At 40.4% G+C, this 24,589-nt stretch overlaps 1 protein-coding gene across 2 annotated transcripts in view; it reads left to right on the top strand.

Moving 5' to 3' along the window:
* Window positions 1-21,360, top strand: part of xirp2a (xin actin binding repeat containing 2a) — a 52,132-nt gene extending 30,772 nt beyond the window's left edge. For both annotated transcript variants that reach the window (XM_007248857.4, XM_007248858.4), the window contains 8 exons: window positions 4,881-5,014; window positions 7,432-7,563; window positions 8,794-8,856; window positions 9,129-9,186; window positions 9,636-9,739; window positions 10,506-19,695; window positions 20,703-20,836; window positions 21,226-21,360. In XM_007248857.4, coding sequence (XP_007248919.3) covers window positions 4,881-5,014; window positions 7,432-7,563; window positions 8,794-8,856; window positions 9,129-9,186; window positions 9,636-9,739; window positions 10,506-19,695; window positions 20,703-20,797 — 9,776 coding nt within the window. In that variant the 3' untranslated portion in view covers window positions 20,798-20,836; window positions 21,226-21,360. The remainder of the gene's footprint in view (window positions 1-4,880; window positions 5,015-7,431; window positions 7,564-8,793; window positions 8,857-9,128; window positions 9,187-9,635; window positions 9,740-10,505; window positions 19,696-20,702; window positions 20,837-21,225) is intronic.
* Window positions 21,361-24,589: the final 3,229 nt, after the last annotated feature.

Below are 24,589 nucleotides of genomic sequence, written 5' to 3'. Positions count from 1 at the left end.
AGATATTATATTGTTATATGTTATTGTAATATACAGTATTATTCTTAAACTTTTCAAGACAAAAGGTGTCATTTATTTATTTATATTTTTTTGTAATGTGCTATATTTCATAATATAAACAGAACATGTAATTTACTATCAGTGGGATGTAGGGGATGCATGTGAGAGCATGGCATGCTTTTAGCACCTCCAGTTCCACATTGTTGCTGGAGTTTTTGCGGCGTGGCATGCGAAGGCCTGTCCGTCTCTCCTGCTGATCTGTCTTTCGTACCAGCATGACGAATGAGTGCGTGATCCCTCTGTCTCCGCATCCCTCCATCCGCCTGTTTGAAGAGTGTCGAATGTCCTCTATCTCTCAGGTGTAGAGTTTCGGACCAGCTGCTACTAAAACCCAGCTTATTCGAGACCATCTCGCTCTTTCTCTCTCAGGATAGCTTTACACTGACATGCTCTAAATAGCAGGCCCCGCTAAAATTAACGGCCCGGGGAACATATCTCCGTCACATGGTGCCGTCGCAGCTCTTAACTGATGTAAGGGAAGCGTGTGGGTTTATGACACAGTGATGGTGAGTGGCCTAAATTCATCAGCGCTTAGCCGCGCGCCGCATCCCCACTGCAGCCGTCATTCCTTTTGACACTCAGCTCCAAGAATGTGCAAAACAATTTCAGATAGCTTTTCCAGAACCAGGACACTGAGAGCACATTCCATAGTTAATACTGAAGGCCTGAGATGAGAACGGACCGCACTGATATCATCATGAGAAAAGCGTTACGTCAAAATTATGTAGGCTGTCTCAATATGCTTGAAATTTATACGTGAATCTCGATTTTAAATTGTTTTTTACATGTTTAGATGTGCCAAAATAGTAACAAACAGCACAATTTAGAGCTATCAAATATGCACACTGTTGTTTCATTTACATGTAGTTTTAAGGGAATCACAATTTGCACCTAGAACAATAAAAAAACTAGCTATATTAGCTATTTAGAACACCAAACAGTGCCCTCCCTGTGTGCCCACCACAAACTATAAAATCACTCTCTGCTGCCCTTACAGTTGCTGGCAGGAAATAACTATATAAATAATATATAGGCCTTAGTATTTAGTAGGCATAGTATTTGCCCTCTAAATCTAATATTGTAACTTGATTGTGCCACCCTTGGCAGCAACAACCGCCATCAAGCTTTACTGAAAACTGACAGTGAGCCTTTTAAATCTTTGTGGAGAAATTTTGGTCCACTCTTCTTTATAGAATTGTTTTAACCCACTTTTGAGGGTTTTCGAGTAGAAACGTCCTGTGGAATTTCATTCATTCATTTAGTTTGTTTATGTGCTTTGGATCATTGTCCTGCTGCAGAACCCAAGTACACCTTAGCTTGAGGTCACAAACAAAAGGCTGGACATTCTCCTTCAGGATTGTCTGGTAAACAGCAGAATTCCTCGTTCCATCTATTACAGCAAGTTGTCCAGGTCCTGAAGCAGCAAAGCAGCCCCAGACCATCACACTACCACCACCATGTTTTACGTTTATTATGATGTTCTTTTTCTGAAATTATGTGTTTTATGCCAGATGTAATGGGACACACACCTTCCAAAACATTTAACTTTTGTCACGTTAATCCAAAAAATATTTACCCAAACTCCTGGGGATCATCAAGATTTTTTTGGCAAATGTGAGATATGAGCCTTTGTGTCCTTTTGTTCAGCAGTATTTTCTGCCTTGAAACTCCCATTGAGTATAATATCCCATAGATATTATTTTCGACCGGTCTCTTTTTTATTATTGAATCATTAACACTGAGGCAAATGAGACCTGCAGTTTCTTTAAATGTTGTTCTGGGTTCCTTTGTGACCTCCTGGATGAGTTGTTCATGCCCTTTTGGAATAACTTTGGTCGGCCGACCACTCCTGGGAAGGTTCACCAGTGTTTTTTTCCATTTGTGAATAATAGCACTTACTGTGATCTGCTTGAGTCGCAAAGCCTAAGAAATGACCTTGTAACCTTTTCCAGACTGATAGATGATCAATGACTTTGTTTTCTCATCTGTTTTTGAATTTCTTCAGATTGTGACACAATGTGTTGCTTTTTGAGATCTCATAGCTGCTTCATGTTGTCAGACAGGTTCTATTTAAGGGATTTCTTGATTATACAGGTCTGGCAGTAATCAGGCCTGGTTGTGGCCAGTGAAACTGAGCTCAGCTTTCCAAGAGATGCTCTTTACTGTTGTGAGCTAGAATAATATCAGTTAAAAGTTCCTAGAGGGCGCCAGTGGGAGCTCTGCTAGATAACATATAATAGACAGATCTGCTTTGACAATAACAGTTTTGACATTTAAAAGCTGAAGGTTGAGCTAAAGTCGATGTGTTGGTGATGATATGCGTGTTCTGAATAATAGTCCTGGTGATGGTGGAAGACAGAGGAGATGACTGACAGAACCAGCTCACACATATTATAGCAGCATACCTCACACTTCACTAAGCCTACAGATCTGTAGGTGGAGAGAGTGAGTGAGTGAGTGAGTGAGTGAGAGAAAGAGAGAGAGAGATCATGGGTCATTATTCATGCTGTCAGGATGGATATCTGAATACGCTGTTTTTAAGTGCTGCACATGGTCTAATAAAATATTATCATTGGGCCAGTTATGGGTCAGCTGATTGCTGCTGTGTGGGGGATTTAAAATTGTGTGTGTGTGTGTGTGTGTGTGTCATTTGATAGAATTCAAAAATAATATAACAGCAGCTTATATAATAATAAGTGAAGCTACAGAGGTCAAAGAACCAGCTGGCTGTGAACCAGGATAGATGAGATACCAGCCAGCTTTGATTTTACTGATGTCATGCTGCTATTCACTAACCCTCTCTGTCCACAAAAAACATGTACAAATCTGAAAAAAAATGATCAGAAGCCATCAAACCAAGCTGAACTGCTTGAATGTTTGCACCAGGAGTGACATAAAGTTATCCAAAAGCAGTGTGTAAGACTGGTGGAGGAGAACATGCCAAAATGCATGAAACTGTGATTAAAACATTTATGAATATGAACTTTCTGCGAATAAATGCTCTAAGTGACAATATTTTTATTTGGAATCTGGAAGAAATTATGTCCATAGTTTATATAATAAAACAACAATGTTCATTTTACTCAAACATATACCTATAAATAGCTAAATCAGAGAAACCGATTCAGAAACTGAAGTGGTCTCTTAATTTTTTTCCTGAGCTGTATTTATTAAAGATCCAGGTTTAGTAGCTGTCTGTGTAAAAACAATTTAATCCAAGTAAACTTTAGGGCACAATGTGAGGGTCAGCTGCTGTGTTCAAATAATGTAAACTAAAGTAAACTAAAAATCTACAAAAAATAGAGATACATGTTTTTCTTTGCAGTGCAATGTTATGTATTTGATCATGCTGCCACAGTACAGTTTAGATATTGAAGCAGAATCTCTTTCTTTTAGTAATAGTTTATATAATGCGATATTCTGTACTGATTTGTAATTTAGTAGCTAACTTCATTTTTTTTTATCATTTTATAGTGTGTTTAATATTTTATAATACTGCAGACTAACCTCCCTGACCATTCAGCTCCCAGTTTCTTTAAAACATTGCAGTCCACTCACTTTATGTGTGTTTGTGTGTACAGTTTTACACACTCTCAACTGATATCTTTTGTTTTTTTGTTAACGACTGTTGTGAAATAAGTCATTTATAATGTGGAGAATGCTTAATGTTATGATTTGTTATTCTATAATGTGTGTGCATTAATCTACTCCTGTCAGGTTTAAATGCAATGTTTAAAGGGGAACAAAAATGGGTGGGGGAAGTTTGGGAGGGGCACTGGGTGATCTATGGGTTTAGAGACAGGACAGAGAGGAGAGCTGATTGGCTAAGCTGCAGAAACAGCAGTGTGCCTCTGATAGTGGTGAGAAGCAGATGGCTGAACGTCAGCAAGGGAGCGGTATTATTGATTGACTGATCTACATATTGTGATGTGTCTGCTTACCAAAGTACACGGACACATCATCCACGGAAATCCGTAAATGACCACAGTAAAAGCGTTTTTTAAAGTTTAGGAAATGTTTATAATGTTTAAGCAGGACTGATATGTTTCATTACTTTAAATAAACACATTTAATCTAATAATGAAAAGAAAAAAGGGTTTAGTGGCTCTTTAATGCTGGTTTAAAACCATGGCATGGCAGTCAGCAGTTCCACTCGTAAAATGTAACTTTTTGTGTGTTTCATTTTTAAAAACTAAAGTAAGATTTAAGATATAGCAAGATGGTTTTGGTGGAATGGGCAGAAACATCATTCAAAAGTCATCATGTTTCACAGAACAAACAGCTCCTACAGTGCAGATTCTAAATTGTTTTGTTACCTTATGAGATGCTCCTCACATTTGCAATCTAAAATAGTATCAGTTAAAGGTGCCTAGAGGGCACCAGTGGGAGCTCTGATAGAACACTTTGGTAAAAACTAACAAGCAGAACTTAATTAAGTTAAGTTAAGATAAGTTAAGTATCTTTGGTTTCTCAAAGAATGATTCACATAAAAAAGAATATCTAATAATAGTGCCTTGAAAATACCAGAGTGAGCCACGCTAAAACATAAACTGCATTAGGCCTCGAAATATCCTCTGGATTAGATAAGGACATCCATAATTTAACGGTTCATCATACTCTTTTTACTTTTATTATACAAATGTTTTTTTTATATGGAACAAAAAATGATTCCTAAAAGGCATCATTTTAACAGTCCTTTGTATCATCTTTATTTTTGCACGTATTGCATCCAGACAACATCCGCATGTGAAGATTAGAGAACTGCAGTACTATCACATTTGAAAACTGCCAAACAACAAACTTTTCTGTCTGTATTTCAGTGGCAGGCAGCACAGGTGTTCCAGGGGACCTACAAGGAAATCTTGAAGGTGAAACCGAGACAGTTCCTCTCAAACAGAGACTAGCCCTGTACCAGGCGGCCGTCAGCAAGGAGGAGAAAAGCCCTGCTAGTGTGGTAAGTTCATATTTTAAAGTACATACTCATGCACACATAGTCCAGTCATAATATAATAACTACGTCCTTGTTTCTACTCTTACTGTACATCTTATCTTCTGCACTGTTTATAGAGGACACTCTGTAGTTCTATAACTACAGATTGTAGTCCTTCTGTTCTTCTGCATCTATTATTTAGGTGGTGGTTCATTCTCAACACTGCATTGACACTGACATGGTGCTATTAATAAACTGGACACAGCAGTGCTGCTGGGAGTTTTAAACTCCTCAGTGTCACTGCTGGTTTGAGAATAGTCCACCACCCAGAAATATTCAGACAGCTGCGTCGTTTTAGTTGTTGAACTGTTGAAGGATTTGAAAATGACCAGCACAAACTGTGCAAGCAGGAGTGACATAAAGTTATCCAAAAGCAGTGTGTAAGACTGGTGGAGGAGAACATGCCAAAATGCATGAAACTGTGATTAAAACATTTATGAATATGAACTTTCTGCGAATAAATGCTCTAAGTGACAATATTTTTATTTGGAATCTGGAAGAAATTATGTCCATAGTTTATATAATAAAACAACAATGTTCATTTTACTCAAACATATACCTATAAATAGCTAAATCAGAGAAACCGATTCAGAAACTGAAGTGGTCTCTTAATTTTTTTCCTGAGCTGTATTTATTAAAGATCCAGGTTTAGTAGCTGTCTGTGTAAAAACAATTTAATCCAAGTAAACTTTAGGGCACAATGTGAGGGTCAGCTGCTGTGTTCAAATAATGTAAACTAAAGTAAACTAAAAATCTACAAAAAATAGAGATACATGTTTTTCTTTGCAGTGCAATGTTATGTATTTGATCATAACTCCTCAGTGTCACTGCTGGTTTGAGAATAGTCCACCACCCAGAAATATTCAGACAGCTGCGTCGTTTTAGTTGTTGAACTGTTGAAGGATTTGAAAATGACCAGCACAAACTGTGCAAGCAGCAACAGATGAGCTTCTGTCTAATTTTACATTTACAAAGTGGAGCAGCTAGGAATCTCATGTAAAGGTGCAGACTGTGGCTGGGCAACCTGCTATGCCACCCCCAGCCACAAGAGGGAAACCCAGAACAACTACACCCAAATTACTTTTCTATTACCTATTGTGTATCCCAGTTCTAACTCTTTGAGGCTCCTTCTTAAGGTTTCTGTGACACAAATCCTTTGCTATAAAAAGTGAAAAGGGAAATAAATTATTTTCCCTCTAAGCCCAGGCTTGATTTTCCTTTACTCTGTGGTATTTAATTTGTTTTGGAACCAGAGGTTGGGGTTTTAATCCACCTGTAAAGCAAGTTTTCAGTTTCTGTTTCATTTTTTGATATCCTTTGTTTCTAAGTGACTTCGTTCTTCTTAGTTCCATCAGCATTTTTTGTGGTTGCCTTCAGATATTTAGTTTGTTTCTGTTTCAAAAGTCAAAGTCAAAGTGTTTTTTATTGTCATTTCAGCTATATACAGAGTACACAGTGAAACGAAACAACGTTCCTCCAAGGACCATGGTGCACATAAACACAGTGTAGACAGAACAATAGTGCAACAGTACAAAAGTGCAGACAGACAATACAACACCATACAGACAAACAACACAATACAGACAAAAAACATAGAGAAGAATTTTTGGCCCGTACGGGGATCGAACCCGCGACCTTGGCGTTATCAGCACCAGTTCTGTTCAACTCTGCGCTTTGGTCTCTCTACAAATAATTCCCCTAAAAAAACAAATACACATTCAGGTTAGCTACCACGTTACATACTCAGTAGTCTAATAAAGTGGTCAATGGGTGGACGCAGTGTTTAAAAACTCCAGCAGCACTGTTGTGTCAGATCCACTCAAACCAGCACCACACACACTATAAACACACAACCAGTGTGACAGTGTTACTGTACTGCCGTGCTGAGAATGACCCACCACCCAAATAATAGCTGTTCTGTGGTGATCTCTCCTGTGTTTTCCTGATCATTGAAGAACAGAGTTAAAAAGTATGCAGAGAAACAGATACAGGACTAAAATCTGTATAGAACTACAAACTGCTCCTATTGTACTGGACTGCAACAAGGAGGTGGTCATAATATTCTGCCTGGACTGTCCACACACACACACACACACACACACACAATATCCACTTACTATCTACTTCCAGAGAGAGGAGAGAAGCGAGAGGTTTCCGTTTTCATGGGTTACTCTCTCACTTCCTGATTAATATTAATCACTGTGTGAACTAATCTGAGAGAGGGAGAGAGAGAGAGAGAGAGAGAGAGAGAGAGCAAGGGCTCTTTTTGTTTTTCTACATTGTGACGCCTCCTGCAGGTCACATTGAGCAGCAGCACTTTCAGTAATGTGTCTATATATGTATTTGTGTGTGTGTGTGTGTGTGTGTGTGTGTGTGTGTAGGTCATGGAGGACTCTGAGGCGTGCTCGTTGCCAGGTGGTCTGGCCAGTGTGAAGAAACAGTTTGAGAGTCAGAAAGTCAGCTCTTCCTCTTCCCAAAGCACCGTCACACAGTACCATTATCAGCAGAGACAGGTAACGGGCTAACACACGCACACACACTAACCCTGTATTCACACTAGTAATTGATAGAGTGAAAAGCCGTCAGCTATTTCCTAGGGGGTGTGTGATTTGTAGCTGCTATTTGGCAACAGCAACAATCGCTAGGATCGTTAAGGTTTTCTTAACTTTATACAAACGAATTATAACACATTAAAACAAACATAATAAACCAAATAGACAAATAGCTCCTGTATTTAATGATCCCCTTTTTTTCCCAATTTGAAGGCTAGCACATGCCTCCTACAATACATGTGCCAGTGCCTCTTTTCCAACTGCAGCATCACTAGGTAACCAGCAGGCTCAGAGTAAAGTGCCAAAAAGTGTAAAGTTGGTTAAAGAGGAGCATGTGACTGTGGTGCGAGAGGGAGGTGAATTCTAGGTAGTGTAGTCCATGGTGGAAGAAATGGGTCTAGGAAGTGTGACAATCTGCCAACAAACATCTGTGCTGACCAACATCACACTAAGAGCCCCACCTACCTCTCTCGGACTCCGGCTGCTGCAAGCAGCTTAGTCCACTGCACCACTCAAACCCCATATAATACATCTTTGCACATACAGCACCAGTCAAATGTTTGGATGCACCTCTTCTCCTTTAATGTGTTTTCTTTCTTTTTATGACTTTTTTTTACATTGTAAAGGTAATATTGAAGGCATTTATACTTTAGATTCTTCTAAGAATAAAAATATTTAGCTTTGCACACTTTGAGTCATGTTGCTACATTTTCTTCACGCTGTGAAGCTCCAGCTCAAATCACCTAAAATCACCATCTCAGTTGCATTTAGATTAGGGGATTGTGCAGGATAAACACTTTTTTCTTTAATATGCAATACTATATGTGTCCCTTAATAGTTTTGTGATCATTTTCTTTAGTATTAATCTACAATGTAGAAACTAGAAAACAAAATTAAGCAAGAAATAAAGAAAAACATTGATTAGGAAGTTTACTGGTCCTGTATGCAGGGGAAAAAGTCTTGCAACCATGTTAAACAGTCTGATAATAAACACCAACCTGTGATAAAGCTAGAAAGCTAGCAGCCTCGAAAACACCCACAAGAGACAAAATAGGAGAGATGTGAGAGACTTGTTGCCTCCCAGTGTGAACAGAGAATAACCCTGCTAGCTGTCTCTGCGCTTTTAGAAAGTATAATGCTGTGTATGTATATATGCGTTTGTTTAACAGTGTTTAATTAATCTGTTTACAGGAAGTGGCAAGCTCATCTGAAATGAGTGTGAGAAGCAGCGTGAGAGAAAGTCACAGCACACAGGTACACAGAAGCACAAAATACTACTTATAAATACAAAACATAAAATTAATATAATTATATTTTATAAATAATTACTGATATAGGTGTAATGATAGACAAATGTCACGGTTGTGTTTGTAATGTGGTTTGAACCTCATGGTTCAGTTTGAATATGATTGAAAAATGAAAAAAAAAAAACATAAAACAAACCCCTTTCTTTTCCATAATTATTGGAAAAGACTGTCTGCATCATGTACTATGTAATTCTAATATGATGTGTATGATTTGCACAGGATCACAAAATTCAACAGGAAGTTGCATCCAGCTTTGGGAACCACTTTGATGAAAACGGTAAGTTTTAACACTACATTAGGTGATTACACAGATACCATGCTTATGTGGGGCCTGTATGGGTAGACCAAAAGTTTTATCCACAGATACAATGTTGGTCCCACCTCTGGACGTCAGTGAAGGCTGCATCAGGATCAGTTATAGGACCAAGAGGGGTTAAACATGGGCCCCATCTGAACTATACACTGCACATGCAGTCTAGATAGGAGCCATCTAAGATTTACATAGGTGGGCTGTAATAATGGGACTCAAAAAAAAAAAAAAAACACATGTACAAACACACTTAGAACCCATACCCACACAGAACATACCTGGCCCATATTTCACTTATGTGTGTCCCAAATAAGCATGTTGGCTGGGCATGTACTGTAGCTTACATGTCCAGTATAATGTGCAATTAAGCAAATATAGTACTGTAGCTCTATTCTCATTTATCCTGTTCTTCTCAGTGGTCGTCATTGGAGGTCAGGAGCTGCCTAAAGTTTCCACCCAAGTTCTGAAACAGCAGCATGAAAAAAGTATAGAAGAAGCCACTCCAAGCAAGCACATTAAGGTAATGAAGGTTTATGATCACGCAGTGACAAATGATCAGGTGTTTATATATTTGTTTATTTTTTCAAATAAATATTTCAAATATCATTAGTACGACATTCTCCCATCTCCATTTTGCATAAATCAAAATCTAGCTATGTCCTATTTGTCTTATTTGTGTTCCATTAAACATGTGTAGCTTTTGGACCTGAAAAATCCACTTTGATAATGATAATACTTATGATACTTATAATACTTTGTGATTTATTGTAAAAGTTAGACTAAAATCTTTGACATACAAGGTATTATGAGGTAAGCTGTTTGCAAATTGGTTTCTGCTTCTTATTCTTATCTTCTTATTTTTTGTTCTTTGGGGCCTTGCTAGATCATATACACTAAATGGACACTAAAAGCATTGGAAAACATCTCTTAGATTAGGGAGGTAGTATTGCCCAGGGAGTAGTTAGGGGAGTAGTAGAGAGTAGAGAACAGTGGCAGTTTGTGAAACTTGTGTTTTGAACCCCGAACTCTGTCATCGAGGGCCTGGTGCTCTTACCCTCTAAATCATGCCTCACTATTAACTGTGATATTATGAAAAGGGTGTTTAGGGTGGGTTTAGAATGGGATGCTATAAAAGCTTCTGTTGCCCACTTAGTGTATATCTTTAAACCCATCAATACATTAAAAGATCACTGTTATTAAAAGTGTAATTTGTTCTTAAAATATATAGTTTATTCAGTCACTGTCTTTTGACTATAACAGTTGTTATCTTTTTTCCCCTCACAAAGATTGACCTTGATTACAGCCAGTTTCAATGGGCACCAGCTAATACATCATCAAAAATGACAACAGAAGGTAGTTATGAGTCTGTTACAAAAAACATGAAAGAGACCTCCTCTACCTGCTCTGCCTCAGCCAGTGCCAATTATGACACCACCACTGAGCACTTCCCCCTGCCACCCCCTGCCACCGATCTCCTTCAGATACCTACAGAGATCCCAGGGCGCTGTTCCTCTCCCCAGCCTGCTGATCAAGTGGTGCCCGGTGCTTCCCAAAAGTACCCAGTCACCAAGGATCAGTACTTTAAGCAGAGAAACCTCTACGAGCTGAAGCGTTTGTACAAACATATTCATCCAGAGGTGCGCAAAAACTTGGAGCGAGACTTCATCACGGAAATGGAGCACTCTCACATGGACAGCGATGAGGAAATGAGCAGTGACATACAGCAGGCACGGTACGTGTTTGAGAACAGTGGCAGCAGTCCAGGGAAGTGCATGAGCCCAGAACGAGAGTATCTGGAATGGGATGAGATTCTGAAAGGGGAAGTGCAGTCTATGCGCTGGATGTTTGAGAATAAGCCACTTGATGCCATCAAAGATGACACACCAGATGAGAATGAAAGCAGGAACATTGCCCAACAGGAAATCATTGCTGGGAAAGATGTGAAATACACAACATGGATGTTCGAAACAAAGCCCATTGATGCCCTGGGTACAGAAACACCCGACTCAACAGATCACAGTGGGAAACTAAAAGAACTAGCAAGAGGAGATGTCCAAACTGCAACCTGGCTTTTTGAGACCCAGCCTCTGGACACCATGAATAAGATCTATCTAGAAGACCAAGACGAGCACAGCATGTATACCAAAGATATTACAGGGGGGGATGTAAAAACTGCTAGATACCTGTTTGAAACTCAGCATCTTGATTCTCTTGGCCACACTGAGACAATAGATGAATCACACTTCCTACAACTAAAGTCAGAGCTGGAAGAGGTCAAGGGAGAAGTCAAAACAACAACCAAAATGTTTGAGACCCATCCCATGTGTGTCATTAGGGGTGACTCTGGTGAAATGCTACAGATTACAACTGTGCGGCGCGAGGAGACAGAGAAAGGCGACGTGAAAACATCACGGTGGCTCTTTGAAACCCAGCCTTTAGATATGATTAATAAGGACCCAACTAAAGTTAAGCTTATTTGTGGCGTCTCCATGGAAGAGGATATTCAAGGTGGCGTGAATCGGGGCAGGTGGCTCTTTGAGACAAAAACCCTTGATCAAATCAAAGATGAGGAATGGGAAAGCACTAAAACTCAAAGAGAGGAGATCATTGGAGCAGATGTTCGGAGACACTGCCTGACTTTTGAGACACAACCTATGGATTCATTAAAAGACAACACAAATGCAAGGCCTTCCGAACCAGAGGACATCTTGGGAGGAGATGTAACTTCAACCAGACATCTGTTTGAGACAGTGCCAATGGAAAACCTGAAAGAGTTGCCCGAAGTTGGAAAACTGCAAAAGGTTGTTGCCTCAGAAGAAGAGAAAGGAGATGTGAGACATCAGAAGTGGTTATTTGAAAGTAAACCTCTTGAACAAATCAGAGAGGACAAAAAGGAAGTCTCACGGACTGTAAGGCTGCAAGAGCTGGACAAGGGCGATGTCACCAACTACAAGGAGATTTTTGAGACCATGGATCTGAGCAAGTGCACAGACACACAGAAAATAGCAGTGGAAGGTGTCACCAGTGGATCAGTCAAATCAAACAAAGTTCTGTTTGAGTCCACACCCTTGTACGCCATGCAGGACAGCTCAGGGCACTACCATGAGGTCAAAACTGTACACCGGGAAGAAGTTGTCAAGGGTGACGTCCGAAGCTGCAAATGGATGTTTGAAACCCGACCCATCGATCAGTTTGACGAGAGCATAAGTAAATTTCAGCTCATCAAAGGAATTTCCAAACAAGAGGTTGAAGCAGGTGATGTCAAAACAGCCAAGTGGCTATTCGAAACTCAGCCTCTTGATGGGATCAAATATTTCAGCAATGCGGAAGAAGCAGACAATATGAAAAATGAGACCATTGAGATACAAAAGGGTGATGTTAAGACATGCAGATGGTTGTTTGAGACTCAACCAATGGATGTGCTGTATGAAAAAGCAGAGGCAAAGTCTGAAGATAGCACAGAGGTCCAGAAAGGTGACGTTAAAACCTGCACCTGGCTTTTTGAGACCCAGACCCTTGATAGTATCAAAGATGAGTCTGAGACTATCTTAAAAACCTGCACAGTGAAGCAAGATGATATCCAAGGCAAAGACGTACGCCTTGCTCGTTTTATGTTTGAGACAGAGAACTTGGAGAATATCCAAGCAAGTGAGGATTATGGCAACTTCAAACGAGTGACACAAATAGATATTGAATCTGGAGATGTATCAAGGATGAAATACATATTTGAGAATCAGTCATCTGATATTATGAGCTCTTCTTCTGAGGAGATTCTGCAAAAAATTAAGCATCGTCAGGATGAAGACATCCAGAAAGGAAATGTTGTAAACTGCACCTGGATGTTTGAAAACCAGCCTATTGATTCCATCAAGGAGAACACGGAAGAATCAATGGTGCGTACTGTGACAGATGTTCAAGGAGGTAACGTTGACAAAGGACGTTTCATTTTTGAGACATTTTCCCTAGATAAAATTCAGGAAGATTCTTCAGAGACAGAAATAAACAAGCTTCAGAGCATTATTCGAGAGGAGATTGAAAGAGGAGATGTGAAGAACTACACCATGATGTTTGAGACCCAACCACTTTATGCTATTCGAGACAAGGAGGGACACTTTCATGAAGTGACTACAGTCACCAAGGAGGAAATTCTGAGAGGTGATGTGATTGGGGCAAGATGGATGTTTGAAACAAAGCCATTGGACTCAATAAGAGACACAGATGAGGTTTATGTGATTAAAGCTGTTACACAGGAAGATATACAGAAAGCAGATGTCAGCACAGCCAGGTGGAAGTTTGAAACCCAACCTCTCGATGAAATTGCTGAAGATATGAAAGTCACCATCAAGACAGTTGCAGATATCCAGGGCGGAGATGTTAAAACAAACAAGCAGCGCTTTGAAAGTGATGACATGTCTCAAAAGTATGTCAGAACTGTTAGTGTAAGTGAGATACAAAAAGGGGACGTACGAAGTGCTACATGGATGTTTGAAACTCGTACAATTGACAATATCCGAGGAGAAGGTTCAGAATACAATGAAATGGAGAAAGTAACCCAACAGGAAGTGGTGAAGGGTGATGTTAAGCAGTCAGTGTGGCTCTTTGAAAAAGAACCTCTTGATCAAATCAAGGAAAGTGATGGGACAGAAAGTGTGGTTTCCCGTGAAGAGATTCCCAAAGCTGATGTCAAGACCACAACATGGCTTTTTGAAACCACACCTCTAACCGAGTTTAATGAGAGCAGTTTGGAAAAGACGGAAATCATTGGTAAGAGCATCAAGGGAACCTTAGAGGAACTTTACAGTCAGAAAATGGTTGACTCTAAAGGCATTCTTATAGAAGCAGATGAGATTGGTGACGTTAGGATGGCCAAGTACAATCTACTGAATCAGAAGACTCCAGAGATCCAGAGAGAGGAGGTTCTTCGGGGAGACCTGAATAACATCATGATGAACCTGCTCAACAGGTGCGAGACAAGTGAGAGAGCCATCACCATTGATGCAGAGGAGAGGGGGAATATCAACACAACTGTCCAACAGCTGTTTAGTCAGGAAAGGGGTGTTAATGTTGAAAAAGAAGATGTCATCAAAGGAGACATACAAGAAGCCATCAGCAGCCTGCTTAAGCAGGAAGGGTCTGCTAAACGTGGCATTTTGATTCAAGAAGATGAAAAAGGAGATGTGAGGATGACTATATATTCTCTTCTGAACAAGGAAGAAGGAAGCTCACTTGAGAAAGAGAATATAGTTAAAGGAAATGTCCGTGGCACTCTGCATATGCTGTTGTCCAATGGTGCAAAAGGACAAGGCTCAAAAATACAAGTTGATGAAACAGAGAGAGGTAATGTGAGTTTTTATTCAACTTGTATTGAGTCTGGTGCACTGGAGTACCTGAGACAACTTCAATTGGGATCAGATGAAACAGTTAGTGAGGAAAAGGTTAAAGAACAGATTATCGGAGGTGATGTGGAGCTTACAAAAATGATTCTGAGGAAAAACCAGCAGGCCATTGGACGAACTGTGGCAGAAAACGATATTGTTCCTGGCGATGTTCACAACACTGTGCAGGTGTTTATGATGGAACCAATGCTGTCTTTGAGCAATCTTCAGAAAGAAGAGATTGTAAAGGGAGACTTGAGAGCAGCCCTTGATTCACTGACACAAGCAGTAAATCAAAGCAGATCTGTTGAGAAGGAGGATGTGGTCAAAGGTGACATCAACACCACGCTCAAGTCACTGGAAGATGCCCAGAACCAACTTAAAGAAATGGAGAAGCCTGAGATTGTTCCTGGAGATATCCGAGGGGCCCTGGAATCCCTTGAGAAATCATCAAGTGCTAAGACAGAAGTAATAATTGAAGACTTAGTCCCAGGTGACATCAAGGGTACTTTACGTTCTCTCGAGGAGGCGAAACAGGCAGTGAAAGAGGTTGAGAAGGAGGAAATTGTAAAAGGTGACATCCACACTGCTTTGATGAGTTTACAGGAGGCATCAACTGAGAAAAAAACCTTCCAGCATCAAGTAAGTGAACTGGGCGATGTTAAGGGCACCATTCAGCTTCTTCTGGAACCTGGCTCCTCCCCTCATATGCAGAGAAGAGCGAGTATAGAGGGTGATGTAAAATCATCAATTAAATCCCTTTACGAGCAGGAGCAAACTCAAATGGAGAAGGAGGAGGTGATCAAGGGAGATGTTCAGGGAACCATTAAATGTCTTATGAAGAAGAAAGAACAGTCAAGTCGTAAGTCAAAATCAAATCCTCACAGGAAAGGTACAGCTCCCGTACATAACCCAGTTCCTCCTCAGCCAGAGGCCCATCAGTGCCCGATTGGGCCCAAGACTGATACAAAAAACATGCCTCAGAATACCGAATCACATCAGAACACACAAAAGCAAACTGAGGTCAAAAAGGATCAAAGCCATACCTCTGCTCAAGATCTCCATTCAACAACTAAGCATGTGACAACAGTTAACCAAGCCCAAGCCGAGTCGTCCCAAGTCTCACAGAAGATAAACATGAAAGACGTAAAACAGAAGCAAAACATCCCTAATCCCATAACCGTGAAGAAAAAGAATGTGGGAAAGCAAATGTCTGAGAAAAGATGTGAAAGTGCTGCTGTTGCATCTGGAGAATCCCAAACAAGGGAGACTAAACAAACAACTGAAACCATCAAACAAACCCAACAAACCCAAGAAATTAGGACAGTCACACAAGTTCAAACTGAGGTGACAACAGTGGACACCACAGTTACCCAAAAGCAGAGCATGAAGAACTTAAACTCTGGACAAAATATCAAGAGTCTAAAAACTGAGCAAAATGTTAAAAGTCTGAACCGAAACCTCAATCCAAAGGGGATGATCAAAAAGAAGCCCCAGCCAGAAATTCAATTTCCTCCTCCTCCAAACTTTCCTCCACCGCCTTCTGAGTCAGAGCTCTCTCTTCCACCTCCACCTTCTCCAGTGTCAGAGTCTAACATCCCTCCTCATCCTCCATTGGTTGTTAGACAGGATAGTGATCTTCCCCTTCCACCACCACCTCCACCTGCCACTGAAGCAGAGGCTGAATTCTTTCCTCCACCTCCCCAGGACTTGCTTCCACCTCCCCCATCACAACAGGAACTCAGCTCTGTGGCCCAGCCAGGTATTGGAAAGCCAAAAGGGCGACCCATGTTTAAAGTGCCTAAGACTGAGCCTCCAAAGCAACCAGAGCCACCCAAAGCAGCACAATTTAAGTGGCAGAAAAAACAAAGTGCTCCTGCTCCTCCACCACCACCCCCACCACCCTCATCCCCCCCACAAACATCTGTGGTTGAGCAGAAAGAAACCGTAAAGGCAGCGCATGTTACAACAGTGATCGAAACTAAAGGGATGGAGAAAAAGCATGCAGAACATGTAAAGGCACCTCAGATGCCACTTCCAAAAGACAGTGGAGCTCCCACGGTATTACCAGTACCAGCACCAAAAGTACAGCCTGAAGAGCCCCCTCGACCCAAAAAAGTGTTTATTCCTCCAATTAAACTTCCCCCACCCCCTGAGTCTGCCGAAGAGCCAAAGTCGAAATCTTATGCAAGGAAATTCAAAACTCCACTGATGCTTGCAGAAGAAAGATATCGCAAGCAAAGAGAGGAAACAGAAAAGAGCAAGACAGGGTCCACTCCAACATCTCCTGCTGCTGACATGCAGTTTCAGGCTGTATCTGGTGTGAAGACTGAGGTAGAGTCAACCACACAGAGCAAACTTGAGCAATCAGAAATTGTAGAGGTAGCACAGGTACAGCTTAAAGAACCAGAGCCTGAGAAGAAACCAGTCACAGTGCCTAAAATTGCAGTGCCTATGAAAAAGCCAGTCCCTGTAACAGAAGAAAAACCTTCAAAACCCATTACCTCAAAAGTAGTGCAACCACCCACAAAAGTTCCTGAAAAAGTACCTGAAAGCTTTCAGTTGAGCAAGCCTACTTTTCCTAAAGTTGGTAAGAAAGTAGGCACCGAGTTCTCCAACTTTTCTTCAGATAAAAAGCAGATCTCTGCTACTATCACCCAGACTACAGCTGAGATTAAAGTTCAGCCAACATCTACTCAACCTCCAGCAGTTGCTGAGCAACTTGAAAATGTAAAGGCAAGCTCTCAAACTACCATCTCCAAGCAAGATGATGCCCACAGTCACTCAAAACAGCAGTCCACGATGTCTGTCCACTGTCAGTCTAATGTCTCTATAATAACAGAAGAAACTGTAACTGAGGAAGCAAAGAAGGCTCCCTCACAACCTACAAAGATCCCAAAAGTCACTCCAAGCTTTAAAGTTAAGACTTTTAAGGTACCCAAAGAGGTGAAACAGGAGGACAAGAAAGAGTTGATCCAGAAAGAGCAAACAGCTGTGGTGGAGGATGTAAAAAATGTACAGCACGTATCCCAGCTTTCTGCTGGTCAGACATGCTCCCAAATCACCAGTCATACACAGCAAGTAGTTAAAATTGAGCAACAAGAACAAGTCAAGCAAACTGCCAAGTTGGAAGTACATCAGAAGATGTCTAAGCAAAAACTAAAGATGGACACAAAGCAACCACCCCCTGTGGCACCTAAACCATCAGTGGAGATACATCATGTGATACCACCAATGTCTGTGGATGTTCATCATCATCAAGGGTCAGGGCAGACAACTGTCATTCGTTCTCAGCAGGCTATCAAAGAGGAACATGTTGTGGTACATGAAGAAAAAGTGGTCACTCAAAGTGCAGTCCAGCAGCAGAGAGTTCAGCAAAAGGGAAAGTTCCAGATTAGTAAGCAAGTGAAGAGTCCACCAGGTGCGGAGGAGGCCATTAAAGACCTTGAGAAGGAGTTCCAGGAGCAGAGTGAGCAAAATGTAAAGACTGGATCTGAGACCACCTCTGATGTTCAGAAATGTGAGGAAATGCAGAAACTACTGAGTCATATCAAGGAGATACAAGAAAAAGCAGGAAAAATGGATGCCAAGTCAGTAAAGGTCATGCTGAGTATGATTCCTGACTGGTTGGTTGGAGCTGAGGAAAAGGCAGAATTAATACGAGCACAGTTCAATAAGCAAAAACAACAGGAAATCATTGTCTACGTGAGGAACCTTGCTCAAGCAAAACTTACTTTTTTAGAGGGAAATTTGTCTGTACTGAGAAAATCTGAGAGTGAACAAGTGCAGGAAAAGAAGGCTACCAGTGGAACATCACAGAAAATCTCTAAAATAAGCATCGGCTCAGCTAAAGTGGAGACTCAGAAAAAAGTTGTGGAGAAAAACATTCACGAGCAGAGCGAGGCTAAAAGTACAGATTTCAAGACAATGCCTCCAGAGCTTAGAATGAGAACTCCATCTCCCACATACATTTGCATTGAGACAGCGAGGAGGACAGACTCTCCATTGCGAGCAACCCCCTCTTCTCCGCCACCCTACAGATCAGGTGCCACCCCAACACCCCCACCTCGTGGCTCGGAAACTCCTACGAGAATTCACAGAGCGACACCCTCGCCAACCATGAGTCGCTCAGACAAGCTAGCCAAACTGAGAGATACAACTGGTAAGCCCTCTCACGGTGCAACTCCCCCACCCATGCCTTTGCCTGAGCATATGATGAAGGTGCAAAGTGAAATCGAAGAGTCTTGCTCATCCAGCCACCAAGGCTTCATTATGGAGTCCCACATGATGGAGTCGTCCATGCTGGAGTCATCTGTGGAGATTCATGGTGACTCCATGATGACAGTGAAAGACAAACGTGAGTTTTTTGAGGAGGCTCAGAAAGCAGAGGTAAATCGCCAATATTCCCGAAGGGATCCAATCGACATCCCAGAACGGCTGGGAGCAGATGCAGAGGACAATGAGACAGAGATCTCTATAGACCTTCATGAAAAGATGATTGAAGATCTTCCCAAAGTTGACCTGTCCAAACTCGTCAATAAATTTGAGTCTCCGCAGCCCAAAGTCTACATTAGGAAGGATCCTATTGTTATACCTGAAAGACTAGAAAGTGACACAGAGGACACTGAGGCTGAATCGCAGAGAAAAACATTGGAGGAGATACCAACTTTTGATGTCAAGGCCCTGAAGAATGTGTTTGAAATGGGTGAGCAAGCCCACCAATTTCTCAGAGAGGAGAAAAAGAACCTGGAAAAGCAAGAAGAAACGGTCGAACCCAAAGGTTTCACAGAGACAAAATCCGTTACAGAGCACTACTCCACTGTTGATGAGGTCGGAAACACGATTATTGGGTCAAGAAGTGAGATGACGTCTCACTCTGAGAGCATGACATCTCGCGGTGATCCTCCGACATACGCGGATGTGGTGCGAGGGAACGTTCCTGTTCTGGATGTACCACCTGAGGCTTCGGCGGAGGAACTTCTGAAGAGTTTCCAGCAAACGTGGGCAGAGAGCGAGAAAGCGTTCAAGAACTTGGGATTCAGTGCCTCGGGACAGCATACTTCACAGACTGTCTCACATCAGCAGCAGACTGTCTTGACTGGTAAAACTGTGTGACGAGGCATGGAAACACTAACGAGTGTACAGGGTGATTACTAAAAAATAGTGGCTTGTTTGATTTTGTGATCAAGGCATGGAAGGTTTTGACAGAATTGGTCTGAAGTACTTTTTTAAGCACTGATTACAGGACACTGCTTTTGGTTATATATTATATAACTTGTATTTATGTATTAATGTTGTGTGAAAATATGATATTTTTATTCAAATGTTTTTTTTATGCTTTGTGATAATCCAATAATGTTGTGTGTAGGCCTGTCATGGTAACTGTTTTTTGCTTAACAATATTTATATTGTCCCAGAAATAACTGAACTACAAAAGGATCATTTTAATACTATTTAATACCACTGATATAGTGATTTTACACTGATCAAGGATAACCACCACCACCTTGTTTCTACAACCATTATCCATCTTATCAGCTAGACTCAATCCTTTTGTTTCTCTGCATACTTCATAATCCACCTTCCACCCTGTTCTTCAAAGAACTCCACAGAACTACCAAAGAGCAGCCATTCTTTGGGTGGTGAACATTTTTCAGTACAGCAATGCCACTGAGGTGTTTAAAAACTGCAGCAGCACTGCTGTGTCTGATCCACTCATAGTAGCACAACACACATTAACACCTCATACACCACCACCATAATAGTATAATAGCATATAGTATAGTATAGCAATACATGGAAAATGGAACTGTTTGCCTTCACCTGTGGCAGTCCACTTTGTGTGTATGGAGATGCCATTATTGATGCATGAAAAAAAAAACTTGCAAGAAGTCTCAATGCATGATATCAAGGTCATGAACTCATGTGTAAATATTGTGCAATAAGTCGATAACCTTATTATCATGACAGGCCTAGTTCTTGCTGTGTCATTAATACTACATTACTGATACTAATCTGCCATGAGTGAGTTTGATTAAAACAATCCTGATTGCTGTTCTGATTACAATATAATAATTTATTTTTCTTCTGTTTATTTATCTTTAACAGAAAACAAGGGTGCCAGAGTCCGAACTGTGTCGGGAATGTCGGAAGAGGGTGTATCCCATGGAGTCTCTCATAGCGGACAAACAAAATTTTCATAAAACCTGCTTCAGGTGTGCCCACTGTAACAGCCAACTCAGGTAAATGATCAAAACTGTTTACTTAAATATATAACATACAGCTCTGGAAGGAAATAAGAGACCACTTAAAATGATGAGTTTCTTTGATTTGATTTTTGATATTGTGTCATAGATCATGACACAGTAATTCTGACAATATTGAGTAATATTGTGATTATATAAATCCATGTTGTAATAACAGCAGTATTCTGTATTGAAAGCGTCTTTAAACATCATATCACTTTTACTGAAACAATGTCTATTTTGATATACATTATATATAATGATATTGAATTATCATCCAGTCCTAATCTTTTCCATAGCACTCTATGGGCCATAATGAATAGTGTGTATTATAAAATACAAAAGTATTATACATGGCATACTCATATATTCTGTACCCTCTCCAGCCTAGGAAACTTTGCCTCTCTCCATGGACGAATGTACTGCAAACCCCACTACAAACAGCTCTTCAAGTCCAAAGGAAACTACGATGAAGGATTTGGAGAAAAGCCCCACAGGGAGCTTTGGAGTGGGAAAAATCCCAACACACCAGAAAAGACTAATACCAAAAATGCTTCTCCAGTCAAACCAGATACCAAAGCGTCGCATATCTCCAAAGAACATGACTTATTCCCAGCGGAGGAGAAAGACTCGAGTATGTCGGACATCAATGCCAAAAGGCCAGCGAGTAAGATTGCGATTGTTTGGCCACCTCAAAACGAGACCCCAAAGAAGAGCTTTAGTGTGGAAGAGGAACTAATTGTTGTCAAGCCTGCGTGGCCCCCTAAAGAGGAGCCTGAACCACAGGAGAAAAATAAAAAAATGGAGCGAGCGCAGAGAGAACGGACATCACCCAGTAAACTCAAGGAGAAGGAACAAAGTGGTGACCAAGGGATAGCACCATCAGAACCAGCTAAATCTGAAGAGAAGGTCCTAGAGCAGCCTGTTGCTGTGGTACAGCCTGCGGTGCAGACTGACGACACCACTACAGCAGGCAGCTTGCAGGAGGTTGCACCTAAAGTCACAGAGGAATCAGAGAAGGTACAGCAAGTGGAAGGCAAAGAAGAAGTAAAAGATGAGAAAAAAGAAGTTTCAGAGATGAAGATGAATGGAGAGAAAGGCATGGAGCAGCAGAATGTGGAAAAAGAAGAGGTGACGGCTGAGGAACAAGTGAACAGTACAGAAATAAAGGAAGAGAGTGTGGAGGAGAATGTGGAAAAGGTTAAGAAAGAAAGTGATGGAAATGGAGATGCAGGTGAAGTAAAGGTGACTGTGATCGACAATGAAGCCAAAGACGATGAGACCGCCAATGGAATTGTTCACGACAGCAATAACAGCAATAATAACAATAACAACAACAACAACAACAGTAACAACAACCTGTTACATGCCACATGGGTGGATCTACTAGATCTCACTTCATCTGCACCACCTTCTTCTCAGGTAACTGAAGTTTCTTCGGTAAACAACACCAAAAAAGAAATAAGGCCCGCTACAGAAGACATTGTACAGTTACTCCAGCCGGACGAACTGGTCATAACTGATCAACCTGCTCAACCTCTAAGTGCCAACAGGACAGACGAGGCATCAGAAGCATCAAAACCGCAGGATCAGTGTGGAAAAGATCTGCCTCATAATGAGAATCCACACAAAGAGTCAAAGTTTAGTGCCTCGCAGTTCCTCGACGATATATTCGCCGGCTTTGGGGACAGTTCTGGACTGCTGTTGGATCTAAAGGAGGACTTTTACACCAAAGAATCCAGCACCAAATCAGCAGTCTCTCTGCTGGACGATCTTATGGATTTTGGAATGGAGACAGGAGAGGTGGCAGACAAGCAGAGTGCGGAGAAAAGAAACAGGGGGAGGCTCGATATTTCTGACACCAAAGATGCCAGCTTGCCAGCTGGAGCCAGCCTCCTTCAGTGGGGAAAGGAACTGGAATCATTGACTGTGGAGGAGCAAATTAAAAGGAACAGATATTATGACGATGATGATGATTGATTGATTGATTGATTGATTGATTGATTGATTGATTGATTGATTTATCGATTGATTGATGCTGTCTTCCATTTGAGTTCGGATGTCAGAATTTCCTAGTTCCAAGCAGGAAATTTTGAATTTAGAATCCATTAAATCCCATTAAATCAGTCACATACACAGTACTGTTCAACTTCTATCTATGGGCATGTTTTCATGTGTAGATAACAATAGGCAGATACTTTTTTAAACATGTGGGCACCAAGAGAGGTGGTTGCCCTCTCTTACCACCCCGCCCCCCTTGAGTCTCTAGCAATGCTAACCTGGGACAATGCTAACAGTGATAGCTGATATCTGAATTTTTAACTGGACCACAGAACTCTAGTTCCGACATCCAAAGTAAATGGAAAGCAGCATAAATCTGATATCACCTTACGCTTATCAGACATGAAATCAGACATGAAATCAGCCATGCAGCCCTTTTATACACACACACAAAGTATATATATATATATATATATATATATATATATATATATATATATATATATATATATATATATTTCTGTCCATGGAGAGAATATTGTTAGAATTTTCTCATGTTCTTTTATACTCAATTTTACATTAATTCAGTGTTGCGTTGCTATTCTGCACATTATGCTTTTAACTACATGAATCTTTAAAAAAAAGCTTTAAAAAAGCTTTATATGAAGCACCTGGTGTGCGCTACAAAATGGAAAATATGATTATATTTGTTCTTTATTGTTTTGCTATATTCTTTAAACTTTCATATAAGATTTCATATATATTTTGCTTGTGTATGTTTTTTTGTTTGTTTGTAATTTGGCAGATGCTTTAATTTCCTTGATTTTATTTTTCTTGATTTTAGCAGGGCTGCTGAGATGTCCTGCCTTTAAGGCTTGTTGGAAATTATTTTTTTTCCTAGATTCTGTTGCTTCTGCATTGATCAATAAAATTACCTTTCAGAAAAAATGGTCGTTTTGCACACTATCCAAACACTATCCAATGTCAGAATATTTTTTCACAGTGTTTTGCCAATGGCAAACACTGTTTCAAACAGGGCTATAAAGGTCTTGATTTTTTTTCTCCCTTAATAACAAAAACCTTCATTTAAAAATTATATATATTATACCATAATATGTCAATCTGTTTTATGAGCTGACAAACATGAAAAAAAAAGAAATCATGAAGGGGCTAACACTTTTTCACACCCCTGTATAAACATTTTCCATAATGTACTCCAATTGTTTTAAATACATTTTGAATGTATGAATTTTGATATAAATAGGAAATGACATATACAGTATCTTGCATATAAAAAATACATGCAATTTTTTTTCATTTCAAATAATACAATTAACATCCGTAATTGATTTAGATTTATCTATGAAACCATTGAATTACCTTTTTAAAAACTGTACGATCATTTTAACATAATACTATGTCATGTTATAATGTATAAGTTTAATGTGAGCTAAATCTGCCCAAAGTTGGGCTTTAAGGATGTTTGATATGGCCTGTTGCCCATTCCCCTGGGCCATGCTCTGGGGCTTAACAGTGGCAGCTTGCTGAAGCTGGGTATTGAACCCACAACACTGTTATAATTTCTTAATAATCTTTAAAGTATTACTGAATTATAGGAAAAATATGAATACATAAGGAATTAGGTAGCTTGATCAATTTAAATATATCTCACCAACTCGGCCCTGCAAGATAAACCCATTGTGCTGCTGTGTAGTATCTAGAATGAATTATCTTAGTCTTGGGTCAATA

The sequence above is a fragment of the Astyanax mexicanus genome, chromosome 5 (genome assembly GCF_023375975.1).
Source record: "Astyanax mexicanus isolate ESR-SI-001 chromosome 5, AstMex3_surface, whole genome shotgun sequence".
NCBI lineage: Eukaryota > Metazoa > Chordata > Actinopteri > Characiformes > Acestrorhamphidae > Astyanax > Astyanax mexicanus.
Note: the sequence above shows the minus strand (reverse complement) of the source record. Positions and strands in the feature narration are given on the sequence as shown.